General features: G+C 42.8%; 1 protein-coding gene across 3 annotated transcripts in view; it reads left to right on the forward strand.

The window, feature by feature from the left end:
- The window catches only part of LOC148350125 (protein FAM222A-like), a 52,825-nt gene that overhangs the window by 16,739 nt on the left and 9,852 nt on the right, over positions 1 to 26,234 (forward strand). Inside the window, exons 1-2 of one of the 3 annotated variants that reach the window (XM_088319886.1) lie at positions 5,486 to 5,600; positions 12,560 to 12,735. In XM_088319886.1, coding sequence (XP_088176012.1) covers positions 12,600 to 12,735 — 136 coding nt within the window. In that variant the 5' untranslated portion in view covers positions 5,486 to 5,600; positions 12,560 to 12,599. Of the gene's footprint in view, positions 1 to 5,485; positions 5,601 to 12,559; positions 12,736 to 26,234 lie in introns of those variants that run through there. The other 2 variants (XM_088319884.1, XM_088319885.1) reach the window with 2 other exon arrangements.

Consider the following 26,234-nt stretch of genomic DNA (forward strand, 5'->3'; position numbering starts at 1 on the left):
CATGAAGAAAGTGAAGAAAGCTTGAGAAGTGACCGTACATGAGGTCATCCCCCTTCCAGGATGAATTTTAATGTCGTGTTTTCAAGACTTGAAAAGTGCATGAATTTTGGGTGAAGCCCTTGTAAATGCTTCACATTGTTGCCACGTCTGCTTAAAAATGACACAGACACTGCTTACTGGTGGCTTCACTTTGCCATCGCATTCGTTCTTCAACCGTGATGAACTGCGGCTGGTATTAGTTTGTACTGAATTGTCTTATGAAGCATCATTCGCGATTCATTCAAGATCTTAACGCGAGATTAAAAATCGCAGACGTAAATCACAGATATATTGGCGGGTGCGCAAAATACATGATTCATAGTTGATTTGTGTTTTAATGCTGCTGGAGAAATTGGAAAATTGGTTTTCATAGTCCGTAAAAAGTGCTTGAATTTTGCCATTAGCAACCCAGACTAAACTTTAGTTTTGTGTTTTTCATTGTCGTTTTGCCGATCCAATGTGCTTTTCTGAAAGTTCGTATTGCGAAATGATTTATGCAATCCAGTTTTTTTGTCACGCTGGGTGCACGCATCACAGAACATGTAGCCTCCATTATCATCCTCCTCATAGCGTAACCAGGAATATAATTGAATCCATTTTGGCAGAAAAGTCCTTTTCTTGCTAGGAGTATTCTTTTGTTTATTATCTTTCGTCGAATCGTTCGCTTCAAAACACTTGTTTTCCTTGCCTTCGCGGTCTTCTGAAGAATTTCTCCGCCGTTTTTTCGTGCCGGAATTATTGCCGTTGTTACCACTTTCTGTATTATGTTTCGACTTATTACCGACACTGAAGAAATGACCAATTTTTTGTTGATTTGCACCTAATACCAACTGTTTTTACGGAGGCATACTTCTCTTTCACTCGACAACCGCCAAAACAATGACGTCATCTCGAAGCAGCGAGATCTCGTTTGCCGAGATCGGCGCGAGACCAAAACAACAATGGCGGATTTGCCTGACGAAAAGTTTGGAGAGCGGTAAATCTTTGTTTTAAAAAAATAATAATAATCGAGTAATAATGACAATTTGGTGTCAAAAAAGTTGCGTCCCGGGGACGCACGTTGATTTGACCCAATGCGTCCCCAGCAAAAATGATGCGTCTAGGATGCAGGGACGCGGGCAAACGAGATCTGAATGTGCCTTGAAAATTTTCCTCCACAGAAACAAAACCAGAACTCGGCGTCTCTTCCGGGGCACGCTAATAGCAATTATGCAAACTATTATAGAATTTAAGCAGGGCCGGCTCTTATCGGCTAATCCAGAAGTAATAGATTCCATTAAAAATGTATGAAGGAGTGTACGGAGGATAGGGGGAGGAATCGGCAGCTGCGCTAACGTCTATTTCAGTCGCAGTGTGTCAAAAAGTACTTATCTGCTGCTTGCCATTATTCAGACGGCGTCCTGTAGCGCTCACATTCATAATGAGCAATTCATTACACAATAAGAAGCTTGTTATTCATCGATTGCGCCGCTGTCGCTTATTATTTACGTACTAAACTCGACGAGTGATTTTCTTTGTCTGGAGAACACCAATGTATACAGGGGTACCTCTACTTACAAATGTATTGGTTTCAGCAGTTACGTTGTAAACCGAAACACACTTTCCTATTGAAATGAATTAAAACGGGATTAATCCGTTCCAAGGTGCAACCAAACCCAGATTAAATCAGCTGCAACTGCCCTGTAAGTACATTAAAGTTCAGTCAATGTTCATAAATAAACCACATACTGACGAACGATTGTTCGTAAGTTGAATTTGTTCGTAAGTTGCTTCAGTGCTATATTTTGTATGTTTAAGGCTTGTATAAGTAACCCGTATTGTTTTGTACTAGAAAATAAACATTTCATAAAATAATATGCTCTATAAAAATAAGTTTAACTTACTTTTGGAAGATGAGCTTCAAGAGGTCCTACTCCGTGGTAGAAAAAGGGCGGAAAAAAAGCGATACAACTAATTTCTCAACCGTATCAAGCTTTCTTATTGCACTTTCGTCTCAAAAGAAACGGCTCGCCTGTTCTTTACACTTTACACCAACCATATCAAATGGATGCATGAGATATTAAACTACAAAAACGTCAAAGTTCTGAGCGTGCTAGAGATACGGTATAGTGTGTTTACACACAAACTAGGAAGTAGAAGACGGATTTCTTCTTCGGGGTGGTTGCTGGGTGAGTTCTCACGAATCAAAAATAAGGGGCGGAGCAAACGCGGGCTGATGGGAAATGTGGTAAAGCTGAGTTACCGGTAGATCTGTCTGTTGTCGCAGCGGACAATAGTGGATATATATATTTTCCACCCTTAACTTTGGAAATATACATTCTGTTTCCTTGGATTACTTTCAACGGGACCCCGACTGTACAAGTCTGCATCATAATTAATTAATTTAATTTAATTTAATTAATTACGGATATCATTTCTCATTTGTGATGTCAACTGTAGTTCTGGATTTGTCTACCATCCATGAAGTTAAAATTGTGAATATGCTTGATTGCTGTTAAGATTGTCGAGAAGGGTTGTTCAAACCTCACATTATTTGTTTGCTGTTATTAGTGTCAATAAATTTGTTCAAACCAAAAAAAAGAAGTTATAATTGTGGAGCTTACAGCCTGGCCTGGGTTAAACTTGCGACTGAGTCCAAATTTTACAGCAGGCGCCCGCGGCCTATACATGGGTGCGGCTTGTATAAGTAAAAAAGTGTCTAATCACTCTAAAAGTGGCGGGTGCGGCTTATAATCAGGTGCGCTCTATAGTCCGGAAATTACGGTACTGTATTCATTTTTTTTTTACTGAATGAAAGTTTTTTTACCATTAGGAGGCAATAAGAATTACACACTGTCCCTTTTATTGAATAAACTAAGGATTATACTTTGCAGGTTTTGACTATCACAGGATCTTTTTGGAACGTAACCATCAGGAAAAAACAGGGATTCCTGTAGTTCTTTACAAAAATTCCACGAATGGTAATCATGGGCCACGCTCAATTTTCTGACCTATTTTAGCACTTTTTTTTTTCCTCTCCCGGCAAAAGAAAATTAGCATAGCGCTCGTATGCTAATCCAGCCAGTGAAAAGCCTCATCTCCACATCTTTTTCCTTTTTTTTTTTCCCATCACTCTTATCATCTGGTCATTAAGCGAGCTTCCGGAGCGAACGCGGATTAGCAATTAGCCGCCGGATTCACCGTGGCCCCTGCGGGGTCGCCAGGGGCCACAGGTGAGCACGCCGGGTCAGACAGGTGCAGCGCTTTCTGCATAATTGAGTGCTTTTTGACCCTGAAGGCATAGAGTGATTTTTATTATATTTTTCTTAGTTATGGCACTGCAAAGGCGAGGTTAGAGATGGAGAGGTTGTTGTTTCAAGATCGCTACTACCTTTTCCAGTTACATGCTTATTTGTGAGCAATGTTCCCTGGAATTTTCCAGGGGTCTGAGCGTTCACACAAAGTCGGTGAGCAACGCTTGAAACAACAGTGAGCAACCATAATCCCAAGTGTGGCAACTAAATCATTATCAAACATGTCCAAAACTTGACATCAAGTTACATTTTGCTGAGTTTCCGGCAATGCAAAATTATTATTTTTTTTGAATGAATTGACTCATGTACTATTGCAAAGGTTGTACGGCCTTCTTTCACAAGATATCCGTTTCTTTTTATTTCCTGATATATATTTGTCGCATAATATTAACATTTTTGGGGGCTTATTTAGTCGGTTGTAAGATAGATAGATAGATAGATAGATGGATACTTTATTCATCCCCATAGGGAAATTCACACTTCCAGCAGTCTACCCCGTTGTTTATTAACAGATGAACATGATGCCCTAGGGGTGCTTGTAGCGGAGCGGATGACGTCACACGCCAGTCCAAAGGTTCGACATCCCTGCGGCAGATGGAAATCTTTTTCTTTGTGTCCAGGGATACACCACCTCGTGTTAGCGAGTTCGTCTCCTCTCCGATTCCAGTAGGCTTTCGTGTCTCTGTATAGCGACGCTGAAGCCGGGTTGCTCCGGGTAGCTCCGGGTGGTTAATCACATTTTTTAGTGGAAGTACAATGTTGGCAACAAGATTGACTTGGTATAATTGGAAATTATTTGAATGCAGCACAAACTTTTTCTTCCTTTTTCGGTGTTTTTTTCTACTTTTTTGTTACTTTTCTCTTTTTGTTCTCTATTTACTTTTTTCCTACATTTCTTTTTTTCTGGCTTTTTTTCTAAATTTTTCCTTCTTTTTTTCTCTTCCTTTTGTTTCTTTTTTTCCTCAGCTTTTCACTACTTTTTTATTTTGGAATTTTTTTCCTTTTTGTTCTATTCCCCCCTTCCTTTAAGTTATTTTGTGCATCATTTTACATAATATTTGGCCATGTTGGGATTAAAGAAGCAAAAACAACCTGAAGAGCCGTTTAGGACCCGAAAGAGCCGGTTCCTTTTAGTGAGCCGAGCCGAAGAAGCCGGTTCTCGAAAAACTCTACTAACTTTACTCAACTTCGTTCTACTTCGACTCGACTTTAAAATACCGCATTTAGGACACAACGTCGGGGGAACCTGTGTATTTTTACCTTCATGCACTGTAACTTTGACTTAATTCGCTTCTTAATTAGTCATTTTGAGCCCTGATTTTTGTGCGCTGGCTAGATTTTCTTGTGCGCTGAGAATGTGCGAGCAGTGCGCAATTGCTTAGAGGGAACACTGTTTGTGAGGTTTGTTCTCTGGTTCAGATAGTTTTACGGTTGTTTTAACCATTTGTTTGTTGAGTCTTTTGTGATGAATTAGCATCATTTTTGAGCACCTTGCCACGTTTCCTGCTTCCTGCTAGCACAGTAGAAAGTACAGACTTTTTGAGTTGTCTCATTCGATAAATGCAATGCAAAAGCAATGGACTGCTCATGCTGCTAATGCTAGCATAGTGTTGCTGTCGCTGTATGCACAGAACAGTACAGTATTAGCATTAGCGGCTACTGAAAATTAGTAGCTCAAGTGTCGTTACTGCGGCAAAAGCACAGGACTGCTCATTCAGTTAGCTGCTGCATCAGTTAATGACCTGACCATGAAAGGACCCAGCAGGAAGAGTCCCCGACTACTTCGGCTCCCCGCCCCAGCTGCGGGGAGAGTCCCCAGCCGGCCCGCCTCCCTGCCTCGGCTGCGAGGAGAGCCCCCAGCCTCTTCTGCTTCCTGTTTCTGCACGATACTTTAGCCGTCCTGTTTCTGCAGCCCTAGTAATCTTTTCTCTTCTTTTGGGCCATCTGGTATCCGGCCCTTGAGGGAGAGATTATGTTCTTGCCTTTCCACTGGGGGGCGCCTAATGGGGTTGTAATTGGGACAGGTGTGTCCAATCACCACTCACATGTCCCTAAACACTCTAAGCCTTCATAGGGACGCTTTGGACAGATCCAGTTGTTAGGTCATCATCCATTTTTCAAGATCCAGTTTCATGCTTATTTATGAGGTTTGTTTTTTGTTCTCTGGTTCAGATAGTTTTATGGTTGTTTTGACCATTTGTTTGTTACTTTGTTGATCATTTTTAAGCACCTTGCCACGTTTCCTGCATCCTGCAAATCTTAAGAGAGGTAGCATTAAGCCAGGGGTGTCAAACTCATTTTAACTCGGGGGGCACACGATGGAACAAACATTCTGTCGGGGGCCGGACGAGTAGATTAAAGAGAAAGAAAAGAGATAAAGAAATAAGAGAAAGAGGGAGGGAAAAGGAGAGAGGGTGGGACAAAGAAAGAAAAAGAGAGAGAGGGAGAGAGCGTGAGAAAAAGATAAAAAGTCGTGAGAGAGGGGGAAAAGAAAGGGAGAGGAAGAAAGAAATCCAAAGAGAAATCGAAAGACAGAAGGAGAGAAAAGAGAAAAGAAAGCGTGAAGGGTATGAAGATAGAAAGAGAAAAGAGAGAATAGGAAAAAAGGAAGTTAGAGCAAAAGAGGTTCAAAGACACAGAGAGAGAAAGAGACAAAGAGCAAAAAGGAAGAGAAAAAGAGAAACACAGAGAGTGAAAGAGACAGAGTGGGAGAAAAGGGGTGGAAAAGAAAGAGAGAGAGAGAGAGAGAAATAAATACAAGTACAGTGTATTTGCGAGAGGCACCTGGCTTTGGCAACATCAAGTGGACATATTTCAACCTGCAGTTTGTTTGCCTCTTGCGCTTCTCTGAGTGTTGTCTCACGGGCTGGATTCAATCCCTTAGCGGGCCTGATCTGGTCCGCCGGCCGCCTGTTTGACACCTGTGCATTAAGCTATCTAAAAATTCAAGGCTGGTGAGGGTTGTGCTTCATAGTGTTTCACACGTAAAGGGAATTATACATCTTAAAGGTAGAGTGCGCGATAAAATCTTAACGCTTTATAATGTGAAAAGGTTGGCATGTATGCGCAAGTGCCGGACACCATCATTAGCGGCTGGATGCTCTTTGAAGTGGATGGCATTCAGGGTTGGGTAGGGTTACTTTAACTTGATTACTTTCAATGACTTTTGGATGACTCCAATACCAAATATGCTAATAAAAGACAAAAGAAACTAAATATGAATAAAATGATGACTCACAACACGTGGTAAGCTTTCTCTCCTGGCTTTGATCTCCGGCAAAACTAACATCAAATGCGACAGAAACAAAATGAAAATAAATCCAAACAGCTTGCCAACATCATTTTTGCCGTTCCGTGTATTCCGTTACTCCCCAAGCTTGCACAAAATTGAGTTATTTTATTCATATTTAGTTTCTTTTGTCTTTTATTAGCATATTTGGTATTGGAGTCATCCAAAGGTAATTGAAAGTAATCCTGTTAAAGTAACCCTACCCAACCCTGATGGGATTACACCATCCCCTGATCTAAAACCTACATGAGGGCAAGGAAAAACTCAAAAACCTCAACATGAGGAAAATAGCATCAAGCTAGCTACAAATACAGGGTGATGAGTTGTGTTTTAGGTAATCCGACTTTCAAATATTTATCATGTAGGTCTAAAAACGTTCTTTTAAGCTAGTTCGTGTACCGTACAGGCAGGGTTTTTCGTTTTTGCGCCAAAGCCGAGGTCCATTGTGTTCCGCTTCACAACAAAGGCCGTTGGTAGCCATCCACCGCCTCGTTCTTGCCAGGGCACATGCTGCGGATCTCGCAACATGCCAACGCCGGAGGCGGTCGGTGCCCGGGTGCTATTTCGGGGGTCTCAGCAAAAAAGTCCTCAGATTGTCAGCAGCTTTCCTTATTGTCCGTTTGACGGGGCATTAATAGCCGCCGGGTCTATTTTTTTCGGTCATCAAAATCGAGTTAGCGTTTAAAACCCGGCTAATAAAAGCTCCCCCTTAACCGCTCGCCTCCTGACCTTGTTATCGTCCCATAAACTGCCGTCTCGTAATCCACGCCAGAGATAGGGGGGGGGGGGGATCCGAAGGAGTGCCAAAGCGTCCTTATCGGAAGACCGTAGGGGGACAGCAGATGGACGGCAAAGCACGTGGTCTTTATCGCCCCCGGTGAGCCTTCCCCGGGCCTCATTGTGCCGCTTATCCCCTCAACGGATGTCACTGGAGAGGGATGAAGATTAGTCGCCCGTGCACTTTCAACTTTCCGGGGCTTTTCCTCCCAAAGTGTGACACAAGAAAGAAAGATTTCGGCTGAACTCAGGAAACCTCAGGAGGGTTTGATCTAAAACAGTTTAAGCCTTTAGGAACAGAACGGTAGACCCAATCGCGTAACGTTACTCACAAGTTTATTGAGATAAAGAGGAAAGTGTTCCAAATGCAGAAGTGGATCTTCCGGAGCGGGAGATCGTAGTGTCGTAGACGGAAGAACAGGTCGATAGCCGAGACAGGAGGAGAGCAAAACGTGGTCAGGATCAAAAAATGAGTCGTAAGCCGGGACGGGAAATCAAAACGTGGTCGGGGTCAAAGAACAGGTCGTAGCCGGAGACAAACGGGGAAATCAGGAACGAACGGGTGAAAAAACGGGACCGATGGGAGTCAGAGTAAAAAATGCTTGCCTTGTGAAAACAGAGGTTCGCTGACAGACTGACAACCGGCGAAAGGACTGAGCTTAAGTAGGACAGGGAACCAATCAGGTAGCCAGCAGCAGCTGGTGCCAAACGAGCAGGCACAGGTGAAAAGTCATGAGTAGTAATCAATGACACTTTCATATATTGTTTTTATTTAAAAAATATTTTTGTTGACGCTGTTCTGGAATGACTTGTAATTTTTGATTTTTATTCAAAAAGTAACCGGAAACGAGTGCAAAATGCACCAGGAGGAATACAAACTACGGAGACTCGAAGTGACCAAAACACAACATTATTTTTCCATCACTTTTTTTTTTCTTTTTTTTTCATTAAAGCTCAGCAGAAGGAGGTGAATGTGAACTGAACAACTTCGCAAACATTTACTCAGCAGTACTGGAACCATTTATTTCCCCATAAAAAAATGTCAATTTAGCATATTGTATTTAGAGCTGACCTACAGTTATCACTTTCAATAATATGGTGTTTTTAAAAGTTATTTAAATGTATTACTTTGAAGGAGCCTTCACTCTGAAAATGCTGGTCTACTAGTGATCCCAAGAGCCAAGAAGAAATCCACAGGTTCGAGAGTATTCTCCATTCGGGCCCCGGTGCTATGGAATGCTCTGCCGAGCTCACATAATCAAGGGGAGAAGCCTCATTTAGCGGTAAATACTCATCTAATCTTAACCAGGTTTCACAAAGACCAATCAGGTTAAGTTTGCGATCACGAATATGATCGTTAACAAGTAAAGCTTTAGGAGCAAGCGATCTAACATTAAAAAACCCCAAGTTTCAGCTATGCTGTGTCTTTTAACTTAGCTGAAATCTTTTCAGTTTTTTCTTGCCCTCATGTAGGTTTTAGATCAGGGGATGGTGTAATCATAGTCTGTCTTCTGTCATAGTCTGTGGTCTGTGCAGCCGTTTGAGACTTTTTGTGATTAAGGGCGTCACAAATAAACATGGCTTGACTTGAGGTTTTTGAGTTTTTCCTTGCCCTCATGTAGGTTTTAGATCAGATGGTTTGGTAATAATCTGTAGTTTGCAATAGTCTGTGGTCTGTGCAGCCCTTTGAGACTTCTTGTGATTGAGGGCGTCACAAATAAACATGACTCGACTTGACCATGCCTTTCACAAAGTACAAAAAAAATAAAGAAAAATAAAAGATGTCAGCTTGAAATTAAAATATTAAAAAATGCAAGATCATCTAAGAAATGCAAGTGCTTGCACGCGCATCATGAAAGATCTGACTAAGGCACAAGCCAGGAAATGGCAGCAACGAGGAACAAAGTTACAAATTACTTACAGCCCCTTTAAATTTTCGAAAAAGTAACTTCCCTTGGTTTGCACCCGTCGTTAGTATTGCTGCGATCAATAATAATAACAATAACGACAATTAATCTTTAATAAGAATTATCAACCACGTAAAAATGTATTATGTATTCTTTGTGTGGTACTGGAGAAATTGGAAAAATGGCTTTGAAAGTCCTTAAAAAGTACTTAATTTTTTATGAGCCATGTCATATACATTAGCTATATTTGGGGATTTATTTATTTTCAATATTGACTTTTAATCAATTACAATTTAATTAAAAGGGAACAATTCCACTTAGCTGTGCAATAACCCGATTTGGGGGTAATTTAATAACTCTTGGTGCTTTTGGGGGTGCTCTGTAGGGAATTTGACACCAGACATCTGCTTTCGAACCTCTGGCGTCACGTAACCACTGCAGATTATCTGCTGATTGAAGAGGAACCACTTGGAAGCCCTATAGTTATTGGAGCAGGAAGAACGCCCATTGACCCTATTAGGGAGGATGTGGGGGCAACTAGAGCGGGCTTAGGTTGAAATATCCTGGGGGGGGGGAAACGCTCTAAATTGTATTTTTTTCCACAATTTAATAAAATGTCATACTTTACTATATAATACAGCAAGCTAATCTAGATTTCAAAAGAACCCACCTGCCTTTATTTTGTTTTTGAACCCTTTTTTATGAAGGTGCCTTAAGAGGTCCCACTCTTAGTGAAGTAATCAATCCAATCTCAATGTAATCTGAATTTCTAAATCCATTTAATATAATCTTAATCTAAAATTATATCTAAATTACCTATCCATCTAATCTCAATCTAAATCGATCCAAATCTAATCTAATTTACATCTCATCTACCCATCTATCTAGTCTAATCAAGACCAGAACGGAGACAGGACCCACTCGCGTAGCGTTTCAGTAGCGAGCAATGGCGGTGTCTGGAACGGAAAAAACGGGTCGGTAGCAGGGATAGAAGAGCAAAAATGTGATCGGGATCGGAAACAAGTCGAAAGCCAGGAGAGGAGAGTAGACGTGGTCGAGAACAAAAACGGATCGTTGATCGGGACGGGAGAACAGACGCGGTCGGGATTAAAACAGGTCGTAATTCGGGACGGGAGAGCAGACGTGGTCTAGCTCAAGACAGATCGTAATGGGAGACAAACAGGAGCAAAAAACAGGAAGGCGAAAAAGGGCTTGCCGTGTAAAAACAGAGATTCGCAGACGGACCGACAAAAGGGGACTGACAGGACAGAGTTTAAATACTGACAGGGAGCCAATCTGTCAACAAGCTGCAGCTGGCACCACACAGGCGGGGCCAATTGGGCGCCATGGCAACTATGACACTAATCTAAATCTGTCTATTCTATTTATCTAATCTATCTAAAGGTATTGATAAATCCCGATGTGTGCGTGAGTGAGTGTATTCGTATGTGATTTATAGGCTCCAAAACGGCTCCACCAATTTTTGTGAAAATGTACACAGTTGTACTTTAGGCCTCTGGCAGTGTCTTTAGCTAGGTTTTGTGTCAAAACACATGAAGTATGAATTAAAATATTCAAAGATCTACAAAAAAAATGTAAAATACAAATTTGTTTTAGCTTTTTACACACTGAACAGATTTATAGTCGAAAAAAACAAACTCCCTGAAAAGGAAAAACAAATGAATTAAATAAAAATATTAACTATTAACTAACTAAGGAAAGGGTTGCCCCCCACGATCCGGTGATCACTGGGTGCGGGAAGCAGGTCGTTCTGAAAGCGGAAGTGGGACTTCCGTGGCGCGATGGCTGCGTCGGGAACAGAAAAACGAGTCAGTAGCTGGGACAGGAGAGCAAAAACGTGTTCGGGGTCGGAAGGGGAGTAGACGTGGTTGGGGACAAAAAAAGGTCGACAGGCGGGACGGGAGAGCAGACATGGTCAGGATCAAAAACGGGTCGAAGCCGGGGGACAGACAGGAACAAAAAACAGGTTCGAGTCAGGGTCGAAAAAAGGCTTGCCTAGTGTAAACTGAGGTCCGCAGACGGACTGACAACAGGGGACAGATAGCAGTGGGTTTGAATAGGGACTGAAGGAGCAGGGACAGGTGAGGCATATCGGTAATCATGACATTAATGAACTTGTTTGAATGAAGATAACAATATGTCATTGCCGGTACTGTTCTTGGTTTGAATATAATGACCTCGCCTCTTGTAATACGCCCCCTGTCTTCAAATTACTACCACGATGCTGCATTCACGTGTCATTGTCTTCCAGTAAATGGGAATTCCCTGGAGAAGGCCTTTCTCCTTTTCCTGGCACTCCCTCATGGAGAGCTTGTTTTGACATTTCAACACAAAGTCTGAGGTCCCTTTGGACGGCCAAGACATGATTTTAACCATCTTCCCTGTCCCTGCTGAAGAAAAGCAGACCCAAACCATGATGCTGCCACCACCATGTTTGACGGTGGGGATGGTGCGTTGAGGGTGATGAGCTGTGCTGCTTTTACGCCAAACATAACGTCTCGCATTGTTGCCAAAAAGTTGGATTTTGGTCTCATCTGACCAGAGCACCTTTTTCCACATGTTTGGTGTGTGACCCAAAATTTAAATGACATGGCTGCATCTCTGATCAGTTTTCTTCTTGTATGAGCTGAAAGTTTAGGGAGAGGGCCCGATCTTGGTAGATTTGCAGTGGCCTGATAGTCCTTCCATTTCAATATTATTGCTTGCACAGTGCTCTTTGGGATGTTTGAACCTTGGGAAATCTTTTTGTATCCAAATCCAGCTTTAAACTTCTCCACAACAGTATCTCGGACCTGCCTGGTGTGTTCCTCGTTCTTCATGATGCTCTCTGCGCTTTAAACAGACCTCTGAGACTATCACAATGCAGGCGCATTTATAAAGAGTCTTGATTACACGCAGGTGGATTCCATTTATCATCGCTAGTCATTTACATCAACACTGAATCATTCAGAGATCCTCACTGAACTTCTGGAGTTTGGTGCTCTGAAAGTAAAGCGGCTGAATCATTTTGCACACCCACTTTTTCGTTTTTTTATCCTGAATGTATTTAAATTGAACCACAGCAGATAAATAGAAATGTATATTGGGTTTTTGTAGGACTGCGAGCCACTACTTGACCTTGGTTTCCTCACATTCTTGTTTTTCATGTATTATGTATTTTAAAGTAAACCCTCCCACCCCTGCCTACAATAATTTTAAGTATTAACCCCAGGAATGTTTTTCTCTCCCCCCAGCAGGTTCATCCAGGCTGTGCTGTCGCCATCGAGCGCCATCATGCTAGCCTGCATCCAAAGACGGCAAAATCCGTCCTCGCAACATTTGACCTGCGTGCCTAAAAGCCTGGATGTCCTCACGCCACCTTTGCTGCTGCCTGCACCGACGACGACGACGCAGCCCCGCTCCTGCAAAGGTGTGTCGCACGGCGTGCTATAAGCTAGCTAGCCACTCGGAAAGGCAGATAGCCTTTTTTGCCTATCTCGGTGTTGTGGTTTCAATTCTAAAACGATGAGGAGACACCATAGATGACTGCAACACCCATGTGCCAAAATAAAGGGGCAGTCTGTTAGCATATTAGGCTAGCATGTGGCTAGCCATGGTGGGATGTATTCTAGTCCAGTGTTACAGATCAGTTTCATGTCTGACAATATTCTCCCGGCCCAATAATAACATTATTAATCGTGACAATTACAATAGTAATAAAAAGGATAAAAATAATCCTAACTCCACTGTGTAATAACGAGATCCCTGTTTCTCAACTGGTGCTTCGAGGCCCAAATGTGGGTCACAGACCTGTTGTCAGTTGGAGTTGCAGCTTTGGCAAAATTAGAAGAAAAATCAGACGGGTAATTACAGTCCTTAACAGTAGATGGCGCTAACGATGAAATGATCTGCATTTATATAACGCTTTTCAAGTCAAGACTTCCCAAAGCGCTTTACAGTGTGCTTCACATTTCCCAATAGCGGCCGTGCAGCCATGCAAGGCGCTAACCTGCTTATTGGGGGTATTAGGGGTTCAGTGTCTTACCCAAGGACACTTCGACATGTAACACGGTGGAGCCGAGATTCGAACTGCGATCTCTTGATCCCAAGACGAGCGCGCTACCTCCTGAGCCACTGCCGCCCCTAATCTGATCTGATCTCTTATTCCTGTTCAGTCAAGCGTTTCAGAGGGACCACATCTTATTCTATCGTGATTTTAATGGTTTTATTTCCCTTTTTTGCCCATAATAAATGGGTCCCAAGAAAGTTAGTGATAAGAGGAAGGAAAAGTGGAAAATAGTAACAAAGATTGAGTCGGACAAGGAAATGAATATGAACTGCTGCAAGGTACAGTAAAAATGTTATATTTTTTACTAGGATATTAATCTTTTTTTGTATACATAATTAAATAGTTATGATTGTTTAAGTACACACACTATTAATTTTTTCTCATTTATTTTAGTATGTGGTTTTAAGGCGTCTGCTTGTATACGATTTAGGCTTATATGTCAGTACTTGAAGTTGCTTTTGTATTACCCGCCATTTTTCAGAATATTTCAAAATCTTTGATCGACAAAAACTTCTTAAAGTAACAAAAATAGTTGTTTTCCCTTGTAACTCGTTACTTTTACTGTAGAGTAACTTAGTTACTTTTTGGAAGAAGAAGTAACTAATTTCGTTTTTAAAGTAACGTGCCTGACACTGATCCTTGCACTAATACACATTTCGTAGTGACCCGTAGGTGGCAATGTTGCTTCCTAAGACAATGTCGTACATACTAATGCCAGCTGCAGTGAATCAGGATGGAAAAATGAAGGCAATGGAAAAGCGAGGCCAGTTGAGAGCACTGTGGGCGTCATTTTTAGGTAGATTTGTTAAGAAATATGGCAACATTTCTAAGCATTTACAAGCACTTCACCCAAAATTCAAGCTCTTTTCAATCTTTGAAAACACAATTTCAAAATTCAATCATTTTCAAGGATTTCAAGCACCCGTACGAACACTGTCATAAAAGGTTTTCTCTTTTACTTTTTTTTAAAGCAGCAAATAGAAAAAAACCCATTGAGTGCTTTTGCCACCTCCGGTCATGAGGTACCGCGCATTTCCCCGACGAATCACGGCGTCATTGTTCGAATCCTCCGCTCGGGTGTTTGAGGTAATTACAGCTTGTCGGGTTCCAGTTTGGTGCTTCCTGCGGTCACGGAACCTATTAAAAGAGCCATAAAAGCCCTGATGTAACGGCTTCAATCCTAGTTAGTAGACTCTGCGCCAAGTCTTTGCCTCTCCTGTTATGAAATATTAATTGGAGAGCTTAGAGTAGGCAATACTTGGAATTTTTCCATCGATACCGATCCGATTCTTTTTGCTTAGAAATGTCATGATTACTGAATAAACACAACACAAAGATTTTAAGCATTAAAATGTTTTTGTTGAGTAGCTTACTAGATTGCAAACTTTAGCGGTGCTGTACGGAATTTGGAACTTTTGTACTTGCTGACGCTATCGGATTGCGTCATCATTGCAGCCTCTGTGAAGCTCAATGTGTTGCACGTGCAAGTACGTACATTATTTTAGCCGTGCTTGAAAAAACTCTTGGCTGTTGGCCGTTGGACAGTACTTAAAACTTTTCTTACTTTCACCATTTTCATGCCACACTCACAAAAAACTGCGGTGACAAGCATAAATCCATCCATCCATCCATTATCTGCAACGCTTACCCTCAGTAGGGTCGCGGTGGTGCTGGAGCCCATCCCAGCTATCTTCGGGCAGTGGGCAGGGGACACAATGAACTGCTTGCCAGCCAATCGCAGGGCACACAGGGACAGACAATTCGTCCGTTCATTCCCACCTAGGGACAATTTAGACTGGCCAATTAACCTGACATGCATGTTTTTGTAATGTGGGAGGAAACCAGAGTGCCTGGAGGAAACCCACACAAGCACGGGACGAACATGCAAACTCCACACAGGAGTTTCAATCTCATGACCTCAGAACTGTGCTGCACACGCACTAACCACTGCCCCGCCCTGCTGCCCGACAAGCATTAAGTCCCACAAAAAACTACTACCATCCCCCCTTTCAGCCTACCTAATGTGTTCCATGGCCCGAACAGCTTTGCTAAAAGTAAGATAAAAGAAAATAGGTGCGGTGGAAAAATAATTATAAAGGCTCTTTGAAATCAATTTGGCATTGATAGCATACTGATTAGAGACAATATTCTAACCTCTAACCTGTTAACATTTTTGGTTGCAGCCCGTTGCTCTCTTCAGTGTGAGCGGTTTTCATGCATTTATGCAAATTTGCGGTGTTGCCGCAGTAGCTGGCCACTTTACCACCTAGTAAGGTCCTTTTTTATAGTTGAAATAAAGGTCCTACCGTGCTGTGATTCCTATTCGCCGGTGTCATTTTTAGCTTCTGGGAGCAGTGTGCATAGATTTGGCCCCTCTCTTCTGCTTAGCAGGGAGAATTCAACCACAGGTCAGGGAGGGAGAGGTGCTAAAAAGTGCCTGTTAGTCCCAAACTCAGTCATAAACGAAATTGGTGAAGAAGTGAAGTATTGATATCAGGACAATAGTATCAATCTTAAAACCTGCTGTATCGGTCAAGATTTTGGAACAGAAATCTGTCAAGCGGACAATCGGTTATTACCTATATTTCATTTTGATGATGTCTGGGTATTGTCTGTTGATACCCTTGCAACATCTTTTGCAGCCTGGTCGTCCTGGAAGGGGGATTAACTCATGTACAGTGCCTTCTCAAGGTTTCTTCATTTTCCTCATGCTGAGGTTTTTGAGTTTTTCCTTGCCCTCATGTAGGTTTTAGATCAGGGGATGGTGTCATAGTAGTCTATAGTCTGTGTGGCTCTTTGAGACTCCTTGTGATTAAGGGCGTCACAAATAAACATGGCTTGACTTGAGGTTTTTGAGTTTTTCTTTGCCCTCATGTTGGTTTCAGATCAGGGGATGGTATCATAATAGTCTGTGGTTTGCAATAATCTGTGGTCTGTGCAGCCCTTTGAGACTCTTTGTAATTAAGGGAGTCACAAATAAACATGACTTGACTTGAGGTTTTTGAGTTTTTCCTTGCCCTCATGTTGGTTTCAGATCAGGGGATGGTGTAATTGTAACCTGTGCAGTCCTTTGTGACGGATTATGATTAAGAGCTATATAAATAAACAGGACTTGATCCAAGTACTTGCTTAGTATTAATAATATCGATATTTGGATGGATCTGCCCGCTCCTACTAATTGCTTGGACATAAGGGCCCGGTTGGCCTCGGAGCTGATCTGGGGGAGGGGTAGGCGGGCAGTCGGCGTTCCTTTTTTGTTTACCTGCGGGGCCGCAAATGCCTCGCTCTTTCCTCCCAGGGACGAGCAGAATACCCTCCCCCTCCACCGTCCCCCAGGCAGCCAGGCTGACATTTCCGAGCGGCGATACTTTGCTCCGTGCGCCCCCCCATCCTCCTTCCCCCTCGCTAAACGAGTGCTCGTTGGATCCAGTTAAATGGGGGCATCCTTTAGCAGCGCTTTTCAAAGCCATTTCCATTTTTAGCTGTCAATAAAAGGGAAAGGAACGGACATGAAAGCCGGCGAGCCAGAGAGTAAGGAATTACGCGTCGGGCGCTGAATTGACGACCCCGCTCTCTTATCTCGACTTGAAAGCCGGGGCCTGAAAATGCCTCCCCCCTCTCTTACCCTCTCTCGCTTTTCCATCGTCCATCATCCCCCCCCCGCCAACTCCCCCCTTTGCTGATGGCCTTGCCCAGTTTAGAGGAGGAAACTTTGCCCACGCTGGGCCGGGCGCCACGGAAATAAATGAGGAGTGACACGGGCGCTGAGGAGCCTCTTGGATTTTGCACATACACACTTAGATAAATACACACAGACACACACGGTTAAGTGTTGGAGCCCGAGGTCATGCTCCATGCAGCCTTCGCGGTGCAACGGATACAAAATGGAGTGATTTGGAAGACACTAATCCCTCACCCCACTCATAAATTTTCCAGCGGAACGTCAACTTTTCGAGGGAAAACGAAACAAAATGGCGGTATTGATAAACTAGCAGGGCGGCTGGGTATCGTGTGTTTACAAGATAGGCCCAGCATAGACTTACACTATTTATGGGTGGATACAACTGTGGCAGCCACTATAAAAATAGAATAGAATAGAATAGAATATAATATACCTTCATTGTGGCAGCACGGCGGCGCAGTGGTTAGCGCGTGTGCGGCACAGGGAACCTCCTGTGTGGGTTCAAATCCAGCTACCGGACTTACTGTGCGGAGTTTGTATGTTCTCCCCGTGCTTGCGTGGGTTTCCTCCGGGCACTCCGGTTTCCTCCCACATTCCAAAGACATGCATTTCAGGTGGATTGGCTGGTCCAAATTGTCCCTAGGCGTGAATGAGCGAGCGAGTTGTCTGTCCCTGTGTGCCCTGCGATTGGCTGGCAACCAGTTCAGGGTGTCCCCTGCCCACTGCCCGATGATTGCCGGGATGGGCTCCAGCACCTCCGCGACCCTACTGAGGATAAGCGGTGCAGCTAATGAGATGAGATGAGATACCCTTATTGTCATTGTTACAAAATGGGTTAACATATTGTGACAACGAAATTGGGCATGACATTCCAGTTTCACACATTCACAGTGAGGTAAAAAGCCAAGAAGATAAAGGAACAGAGAAGATAAGGTTATAAAACAAGGAGGATAAGGCTATAGTTGTAGTTATAGTATGTTTCTACGATTTTATGTCTTGTTTTTATTTAATATTTCGCTTACAATTTTTTACATTGTATTTTTTCATTGTCTGTACAGTGTCCTGAAAGTCGCTTTTAAATAAAATGCATTATTATTATTATTATAGTTATAATTGTTAAAAAGATTGATACATCTGTGTTATTTTCACCACGGGGGGAGGAAAGAAAATGGAATTGCCCAGTTCTGAGGTCATCAAACCTTCCTTTGTGGAGTTTGCATGATCTCCCCGTGCTTGCGTGGGTTTCTTCTGGGTACTCCGGTTTCCTCCCACATTCCCAAAAACATGCATGTCAGGTTAATTTCAATTGTCCCTAAGTATGAATGAGCGAGATAATTATCTGTCCCAGTGTGCCCTGCGACTGGCAACCAGTTCACAGTGTCCCCTGCACACTGCCCGAAGACAGCTGGGATGGGCTCCAGCACCCCCGCGACCCTACTGAGGATAATCGGTGCAGATAATGGATGGATGGATTTCGAGAGGTTTTCTTATTCCATGACAGAAAATAATTGAGTACTACTTGGTTACTCGAATGCATGAGTAATCTGAAAATAAAAAGAACTACTGTAATTCCTTGGTATGGGATGGCCTCAGTGCATTACCGGTTGAAAAATATCCCACAATCCATTATCCCGGATCGCTTATTGCTGCAAGCGGTGGCAAGCAGATAAAATTTTTGTTCGACTTGATGAGGTCTATTTTGTCATTCTATCCACTAAAAAGTGGACTGCACTCCTGCGGCCACGATCCATTATCCTTGATCGCATAGGGCTGCAAGTTGGAACCAGCAGAGCTCAGTTTTGTTGGACCAGGCTGCTCTTTTTTTGCAGTTTTTCTACCTAAAATAAACTTCACTCATGCAGTCAGGATTGATTATCCCCAATTCCATATTGCTGCAAGCGGGGGACCGGAAGAAGGCAGTTACGGCAGGAAGTGTGCCATTCTGGCCTGCCTTAACTCAAATGCACAGTTGTGGCTGTGATCCGTTATCCCCTGTCAACTTTAGTGAGGAATAATTTACATTAAAAAATGGCCAAACTTGTCACGGTTGCCATGGCGCCCAATTGGCCCCCGCCCGTGTGGCGCCAGCTGTGGCTCGTTGACAAATTGGTTTCCCTTATATTTAAGCTCAGTGCTCTTACTCAAGCCTTTGTCAGTCCGTCAACTAACCACTGCCCAACAAGACGCGGGTCTTGACTTTGTCCGGTTTGCCTGTGTTTCCTGTCCTTTTTAATATCGATCTCCAGTTTCGTTCCCGTCTAGTTTGTCCTGTTTAATTTCGATATCCACTTTTGATATCAATCCTGTCTGTCCTGTCCTGTCCGGTATCGCTCCATCTGTCCAATATCTGCTCGAGCAATTGGTATCGATCTCGTCGGCCTCTGGCTTCCTGTCATTCCAGGCCAGACTGCTGCGTTACCTTTTCTGCCCAACAATCGCCGAATCACTGGCGTTTCCCGTAAAATAAAAGCTTGAGTGAGAAACATCACGCATTTGGGTTCTCCTCCTGTTCCGGTTCATGACAAAACTCTGTAGCGGCCAGGAAGGGTGTGTGTTTGGTTGTCTTGTGGGTGGTGGAGTAGGCCAAAATCACCCTCCTACTGATAAAATGCAAAAATTCAGGTTTTATTTGGGTTTGGTCCCTTGAAATAAATCTTCTGGGTTTGGGCTGGGCTGGACATTAATACCCGCGTCCCGGGGTGGGGTGGATTTTATTTAGGCCAATCTCAACCCTATTACATCTCCATTAATGATGCCAAGACTGATCCATGACATAGCGGGGGAATGCCGTTAACTCTCGTGGAGTCCTCCATCTGGTGCACCCGAGGGGCGCCTTGAGACTGGGGGGGTTCGTCTTGTTCATCACCGCTTACCGAACTCACGCGTTGACAAGTTGAGGTGCCGACTGTTATGCAGCAAACAACAGATGACTGCAGGGAAAGCCAATTAATTACCAGGTTTTAATGACTACGGTCTTGGGGGCCAAGCGTGCGCATCGGGAAGTTGTCAAGGCAACCGTTCCAGGTCAGTTTTTTTTTTTTTTTCAAAACGCGTCACAAACGCTCCCCCGTCTCGGCCTGTTATGTTAAACATCGCCACTCGCTAAGTGCGCCGAGCTGTGATTAAGAGCGCGCGTTCCGCTTTTCTTATCGCGGCAGAGCGCCAAGGGATAAAGATTCGGCGTGAAATCAAAAATTCGGGGCGATGATTATCTCGGGAATAATGCATGGAGGCCCTCTCGCGTGAGAAATCGGCAACGGGCCCCCTCGGCATCGAGCGTCCCCTCCGGGGAACAGCTGGAGGTCGTGCGAGGGCCTTGTTCCCCCTCTCTGGTAAACCAGCGATTAACTCTTAACTGCTCCCAAACAATGAGGTATACGCTCTAATCTGGAAAAGTAGAATTGAGGGGAAGGCTTGAAGTGTGACCACGGGGAAAAGATTAGCCTGTTTGGATGTTTGGAAGAGGCAGAAAAGGCTTTGTTTCGGGGGAGTTTACGAAAAACTGTTTACCGTACATACCGCCAAAACAAATCGGAATACAGTGGAACCTCGGTTTTCGAACAAATCGGTGTCCGACCAGAAATTTTGAGAAATTCTTGCTTCGCTGTTCGGTCAAAAAATTGGAGTTTGAATGCCGGTAATGCGTGGGTGCGTACGCTAGGGTGCGATGCTGAGCGGCGTACGGGTGTTTTAGCCCCTTATTATGCCTCCGAAGAAACTCAGTGCAAGCAGCAAAGTTTCTACAGGTGAAAAAAGAAAAGTAGTGCGTACAACTATTGCATTTAAGAAAAAAATAATAGCCAAATATGAAGGAGGGGTGCGAGCGCCTTCTGCTGACCACCACAAAGGTAAGAAATCCTATTCATTACGATAACGCGAAGGTACGATTAGCCTGGGTTAGCTTTAAGTTTACAGTAAACATTCAGCGTGTTGGAACGGAGCCCAACATTGAGGGTGTTGGAACGGAACCCCCTTTCCAATGAACCGCTCACCACTTGTTGTGGAGACCCGGGTGCTAAATGACTTGTAAACGACCTGATTTTTTTATTTTTACACGTTCATGTTAGCGTCATCTTTCGTATGGAAGTTTACGATAACGCGAATGTACGATTAGCCTGGGTTAGCTTTATCTTTACGTTAAACATTCATGGTAAACATTCAGGGTGTTGGAACGGATTAAAACGATTTACATTATTTTAAATGGGAAAAATGATTTCGGTGATTGAACAAATCAATTTTCGAACAGGGTTCTGGAACGGATTATGGTCGAGAACCAAGGTTCTACTGTACTAGCACATTAATACCAGCTGCTTTAAAGTCAATGATAGCATGAAGGGAAGATAGAAGGACAAAGTGTTTCCTGTGAAAGAGTGCCACTTGGAAATGTATCCTTCAAAAACGTGCAGGGTAGGATATCGGGATCATACTGATATTTTATTCCTGCAGTCCAAATGATTACAATTGGATGATTTAATAATTTTTTTCACTTCACAACTGTTATTTAAGGTCAACAAAAACATAATGCCAGAAAACATCCAACAATTATTCATTCGGAAAGAGGGAAATTATAACTTGAGGGGCTGTAGTAGATTCAAAATCCCAAAGGTGAGAACCACCAGGAAAAGTATGTGTGTGTCTGTGTGTGGAGTCAAACTTTGGAATAATTTACAAGATGAGATCAAACAGTGTCCAACCATTCATGTGTTCAAATTTAAATACAAAAAAAAAACATTACTGGCGAAATACAGGGATGAAGACAATGGGATATGAGTGAGATTGGAAATACTGCGTTTAAAACTATGGTTAACTTTGTTGTTATTGTTGCTATAATTACATCATAACTGTTATTATAAATATATTTCTTTTTATTGTTGTTATTATAATTGGTGCCGCAGTGATGTTTGGTAACTAGTGGCATTATGACGTTGAGGGATGGGTATTACGAAGATTAGTGTATAAAATATGTATGTATGTTCAGAATTCATGTCAGTTTATAGCAGCCCAGTGACACAAAACGATCATAGATGGAAACAGCTCAAAATAGCAAGTATGTGCTAGCAGCAAGACGTAGGTATTGCCTCGGTCCAGTTTCCTGTCCGGTACTGTACCTGTTTATTTTGTCCTGTTTAATATCGGTTTCCAGTTTCGTTCCCGTCTAGTTTGTCCTGTTTAATTTTGATATCCTGTTTCGATATCAATCCTGTCTGTCCTGTTTCGCTTGCTTTTATTTGTATTCAGCCAGTATAAACCATAACCAGTATAAACCATAAACATGATATATACAATAAATCATTTGACACGCGGCCTCTTGATAATGATAATATAATAGATGTAAAAGAATAGAGTAATAAAGATATTGTAGTGTATAATTGAAGGTAATTATATAGAATAGTTTAAAAAGAAAGAATATGTAAATAACAAGACTTGAGTAGAATAGGTCGGAGGAACGTCGTTGGCATAATGATGGATAATACTATACATAATAACCTAACCTGTTGTTTAATATCGGTTTCCAGTTTCGTTCCCGCCTAGTTTGTCCTGTTTCTTTTCGATATCCTGTTTTGATATCAATCCTGTCTTTTCCGTCGGGTCCGGTATCGACCCCATCTGTCCGATATCTGCTCGGCCGCTATTGTTCCCGTTTATTTTGTCCTGTTTAATATCGGTTTCCAGTTTCGATCCCGTCTAGTTTGTCTTGTTTAATTTCGATATCCTGTTTTTATATAAATCCTGTCTGTCCCATTGGTTAATATTGGTTTCCAGTTTCGTTCCCGTCTAGTTTGTCCTGTTTATTTTCGATACCCAGTTTTGATATCAATCCTGTCTGTCTCATCTTGTCCGGTATCGACCCCATCTGTCCGATATCTCCTCGGACAATTGGTATCGATCTCGTCGGCCTCTGGCTTCCTATCATTCCACGCCAGACTCCTGCCTCACGTGCATGACTCCCCATTTCCCGTAAAATAAACGGCTTGTGCGAGAAATGTCACGCATTTGGGTCCTGTTCCTGTCCCCGTTCATGACAAAACTAGCATTTTATTTTTTAAATATCATCTTATATCTGTACTTTTGTTTTTAATTACTATTTGAATGTGTTTTCACGAATCAGGAAGACGTGTTTTATACCGATTTAGGGTTAACTTGGATGCTTTTGGTACGAACCCCGGAATAAAAACGCGTTACAGTACTTGTTACCTAGGAAAGGACCGTGTTCCTTTGTAAGGCCCGAGTCCCAACACTGTTATTTCCTTTGTTTTCTGTGAAAAGCGGCGAAGGGTAGAGAGTGAAGGGGTCAAATCATTAAGAATTTGTCATCGCCGTATGTCGTCGTCTTCTGCGCTTGTTTTTCCAAACTCTCGCCTGTGACGCAGCATGCGCTTGGCAGCTGTCCGGGTGATCAAGGTCGGCCTGTTAATTATCTTTGCGTTCCGTTTTCTTTACCTGACAACACTCGCCAGTTGCTCGGCAGAGCCCTGCCGGCTCATTCTTGGCCCTTATCTATAGTGGAGAGATGTCCATCGAGCCCTTGTTCCCCTCGAAAAGAAATAGCGGTATTTTCCTAGTAGGGCTGTGTATTGATAAGGTTTTTGTCAGAACCAGAACAGGAGGAGGACCCGGATGCGTAACGTTTACTCACGGAGCGTGTTCGGAATGCGGGAGTGGATCTCCCGGAGCGGGAGATTGTAGCGTGGTCAAACGGGAAAAACGTGTCGATAGCCGCGGCGGGGGATCGGAGCGTGGTCGGTAGTCAAAAACGGGTTGTTAGCCGGGACGGGAGATCAGAACGTGGTCAAAAGCGGATCGTAGATGGAGACAAACGGGGAATCAGGAACAGACGAGTGGGATACGGATGAAAAAACGGGAACATTCTAAAAAGTTGCCTGCCCAGCCATAAAATTGCCTGCCCCATTTTTCACAACTTGAAACGCAATAATACGACTCATCGCAAAAAAAGCCATTATCGCAAAGTATTAAGGATTGATAATCAGAATATATAACAGAACAACACTTTAAAATGAAGTTTATTATAAATCTACTTATAACATTCATTGCATGGATATGACATGGCTGTTTTCCATCTGCCATCACTATGTACCTGTAATGACCCATCTTCATTCATGCAATGTTTGCGTTCCGTCCCCTGCTACAAGGCACGTGAACTCCTCTTTCCACGATGCTTTTAATGTACGTTTACCGTTTGTAGCGTCATGGATTTTGTCAGCTTCTTTTGAATCTTTCTTCTGGGGCTGAGGTTTTGGCTTGATTCCTAACCACTTCTCCATTTTTCTTGTGTTCTCTATGCGTCTACTTTGGAAAATTATATGCTAATGAGCGACCTTATAACGCTCAGGAACGTCCGGATGCACGAAGTTATTCGATGCAGGCTTCTGGCTGCCGAGTATGCAAATTGCCAAACGAACCAAAATTTCCGAACGGAACGAAGATTTCGAAATTGGAATAAAGCAAACGTTTGATTTTTTTTTTTTGTTTGTTTTGAAAAAGTTGTAGGCCACCCGGGCGGAGACGTAAAAGAGGCAAGCCCTGGGCGTCCGGGCAGATGTTATTTCCGACACTGTTAAACAGTGGTAAAATCTAGAAACATGTTTTTCTTTCCGAATGAAAAATGAGGGATCAAGCTTTCTTTTGATTAATCTTGTACCTATATAGCGACAGGATTACATATTCCGTAGGTCTTCAAAAAGAGTCAAAAAGTGGCTAAAATTGGCTTCCCATTTGAGAGAAACGTCTACTATTGAATGAGTTAATTGTAATTATCCATTTCCAATTTTATTTACTATATTTTTCAGTATATAAGGCGCTCCAGATTTTAAGGTTGTACAATTTGGGGATTTTAGGTGTGCCTTCTAATCCGGAAAATACGGTATATTTTTTTAGCATTTGCAGAAAAAATACAATTCTCTTTTGAATTTCAGTCAGTGTCGCCCAGCCTGCACTTTAAACCCTCTATCGTTTTCCTGCACCGGGGGCCGGGAAGAGGCGGCGGCAAAGGTTGAGGGGGTAGGAAGGGGTCGTGCCTATTAACTAATAAGGTTTCCATAGTAGCGCGGCCATGCAGCCACAGTGGGAAGTGCAGCTGTTGTGTCTGCGCTAAAATCTCCGGCCTAACAAAAGCAGACGCCCTGCCAAGGCGTGCAAGCGCCAAACACCCGGCGAGGTTTTTTTCCCAGCTCTACGTCTTTTGGATTTTCTTCTCGTTAAATTAGCCGTGTCTCGTAATTGGCCGACATTATCCGGCGTGGAAAATAGGGCACTTTTCTGCAATTACGTTTTAAATGCATCGTTTGCCGCCCACCCCCAATCATCCCGTGTGAACAATTTTACCCTTAACGTTTATAAATATTCACATTTTTGCTGGAGCCGACAAAGTTGTTTTGCTGCTATCATCTGGATACCTATTATCGGCAACACGCAATTTCGAGTGCTTAACTCTGTTACCATTACCAGGAGCATAGAAATTCCCCTGGTTTTATCCATCCATCCATTATCTACACCGCTTATCCTCAGTAGGGTCGCGGGGGTGCTGGAGCCCATCTCAGCCATCTCCGGGCAGTGGGTAGGGGACACCCTGGTTTTATTTTTCACGGTTGTTCATTTAGCTTGAACAAAGTTGTATAATCTCAAGGTTTCTTCATTTTCCTCATGTTGAGGTTTTTGAGTTTTTCCTTGCCCTCGTGTAGGTTTTAGATCAGGGGTTGGTGTCATAATAGTCTGTGGTTTGCAATAATCTGTGGTCAGTGAAGCTCATTTGAGACTCCTTGTGATTAAGGGCTACACATATAAACATGACTTGAGGTTTTTGAGTTTTTCCTTGCCCTCATGTAGGTTTTAGATCAGGGGATGGTGTTATAATAGTCTGTGGTTTGCAATAATCTGTGCTCTGTGCAGCCCTTTGAGACTCTTGTGATTAAGGGCGTCGAAGATAAACATGACTTGTATTTATATTTAGTTTATTTTGTCTTTTGTTAACATATTTGGTATAGGAATCATCGAAGAGTAATCAAATTACTTTACTGCAGTATAATGGTACTCGGATTATGTTACTGATTACATTTTTCAATAGGTAACTAGTAACGGTATCGGATTACATTTTTAAAGTAACCCTCCCAACCATAGTTATGGACAGGGTTGGGTAGGGTTACTTTAACTGGATTACTAT

The sequence above is a fragment of the Urocampus carinirostris genome, chromosome 16 (genome assembly GCF_059441175.1).
Source record: "Urocampus carinirostris isolate Australia breed hairy pipefish chromosome 16, RoL_Ucar_1.0, whole genome shotgun sequence".
Classification (NCBI taxonomy): Eukaryota; Metazoa; Chordata; class Actinopteri; order Syngnathiformes; family Syngnathidae; genus Urocampus; species Urocampus carinirostris.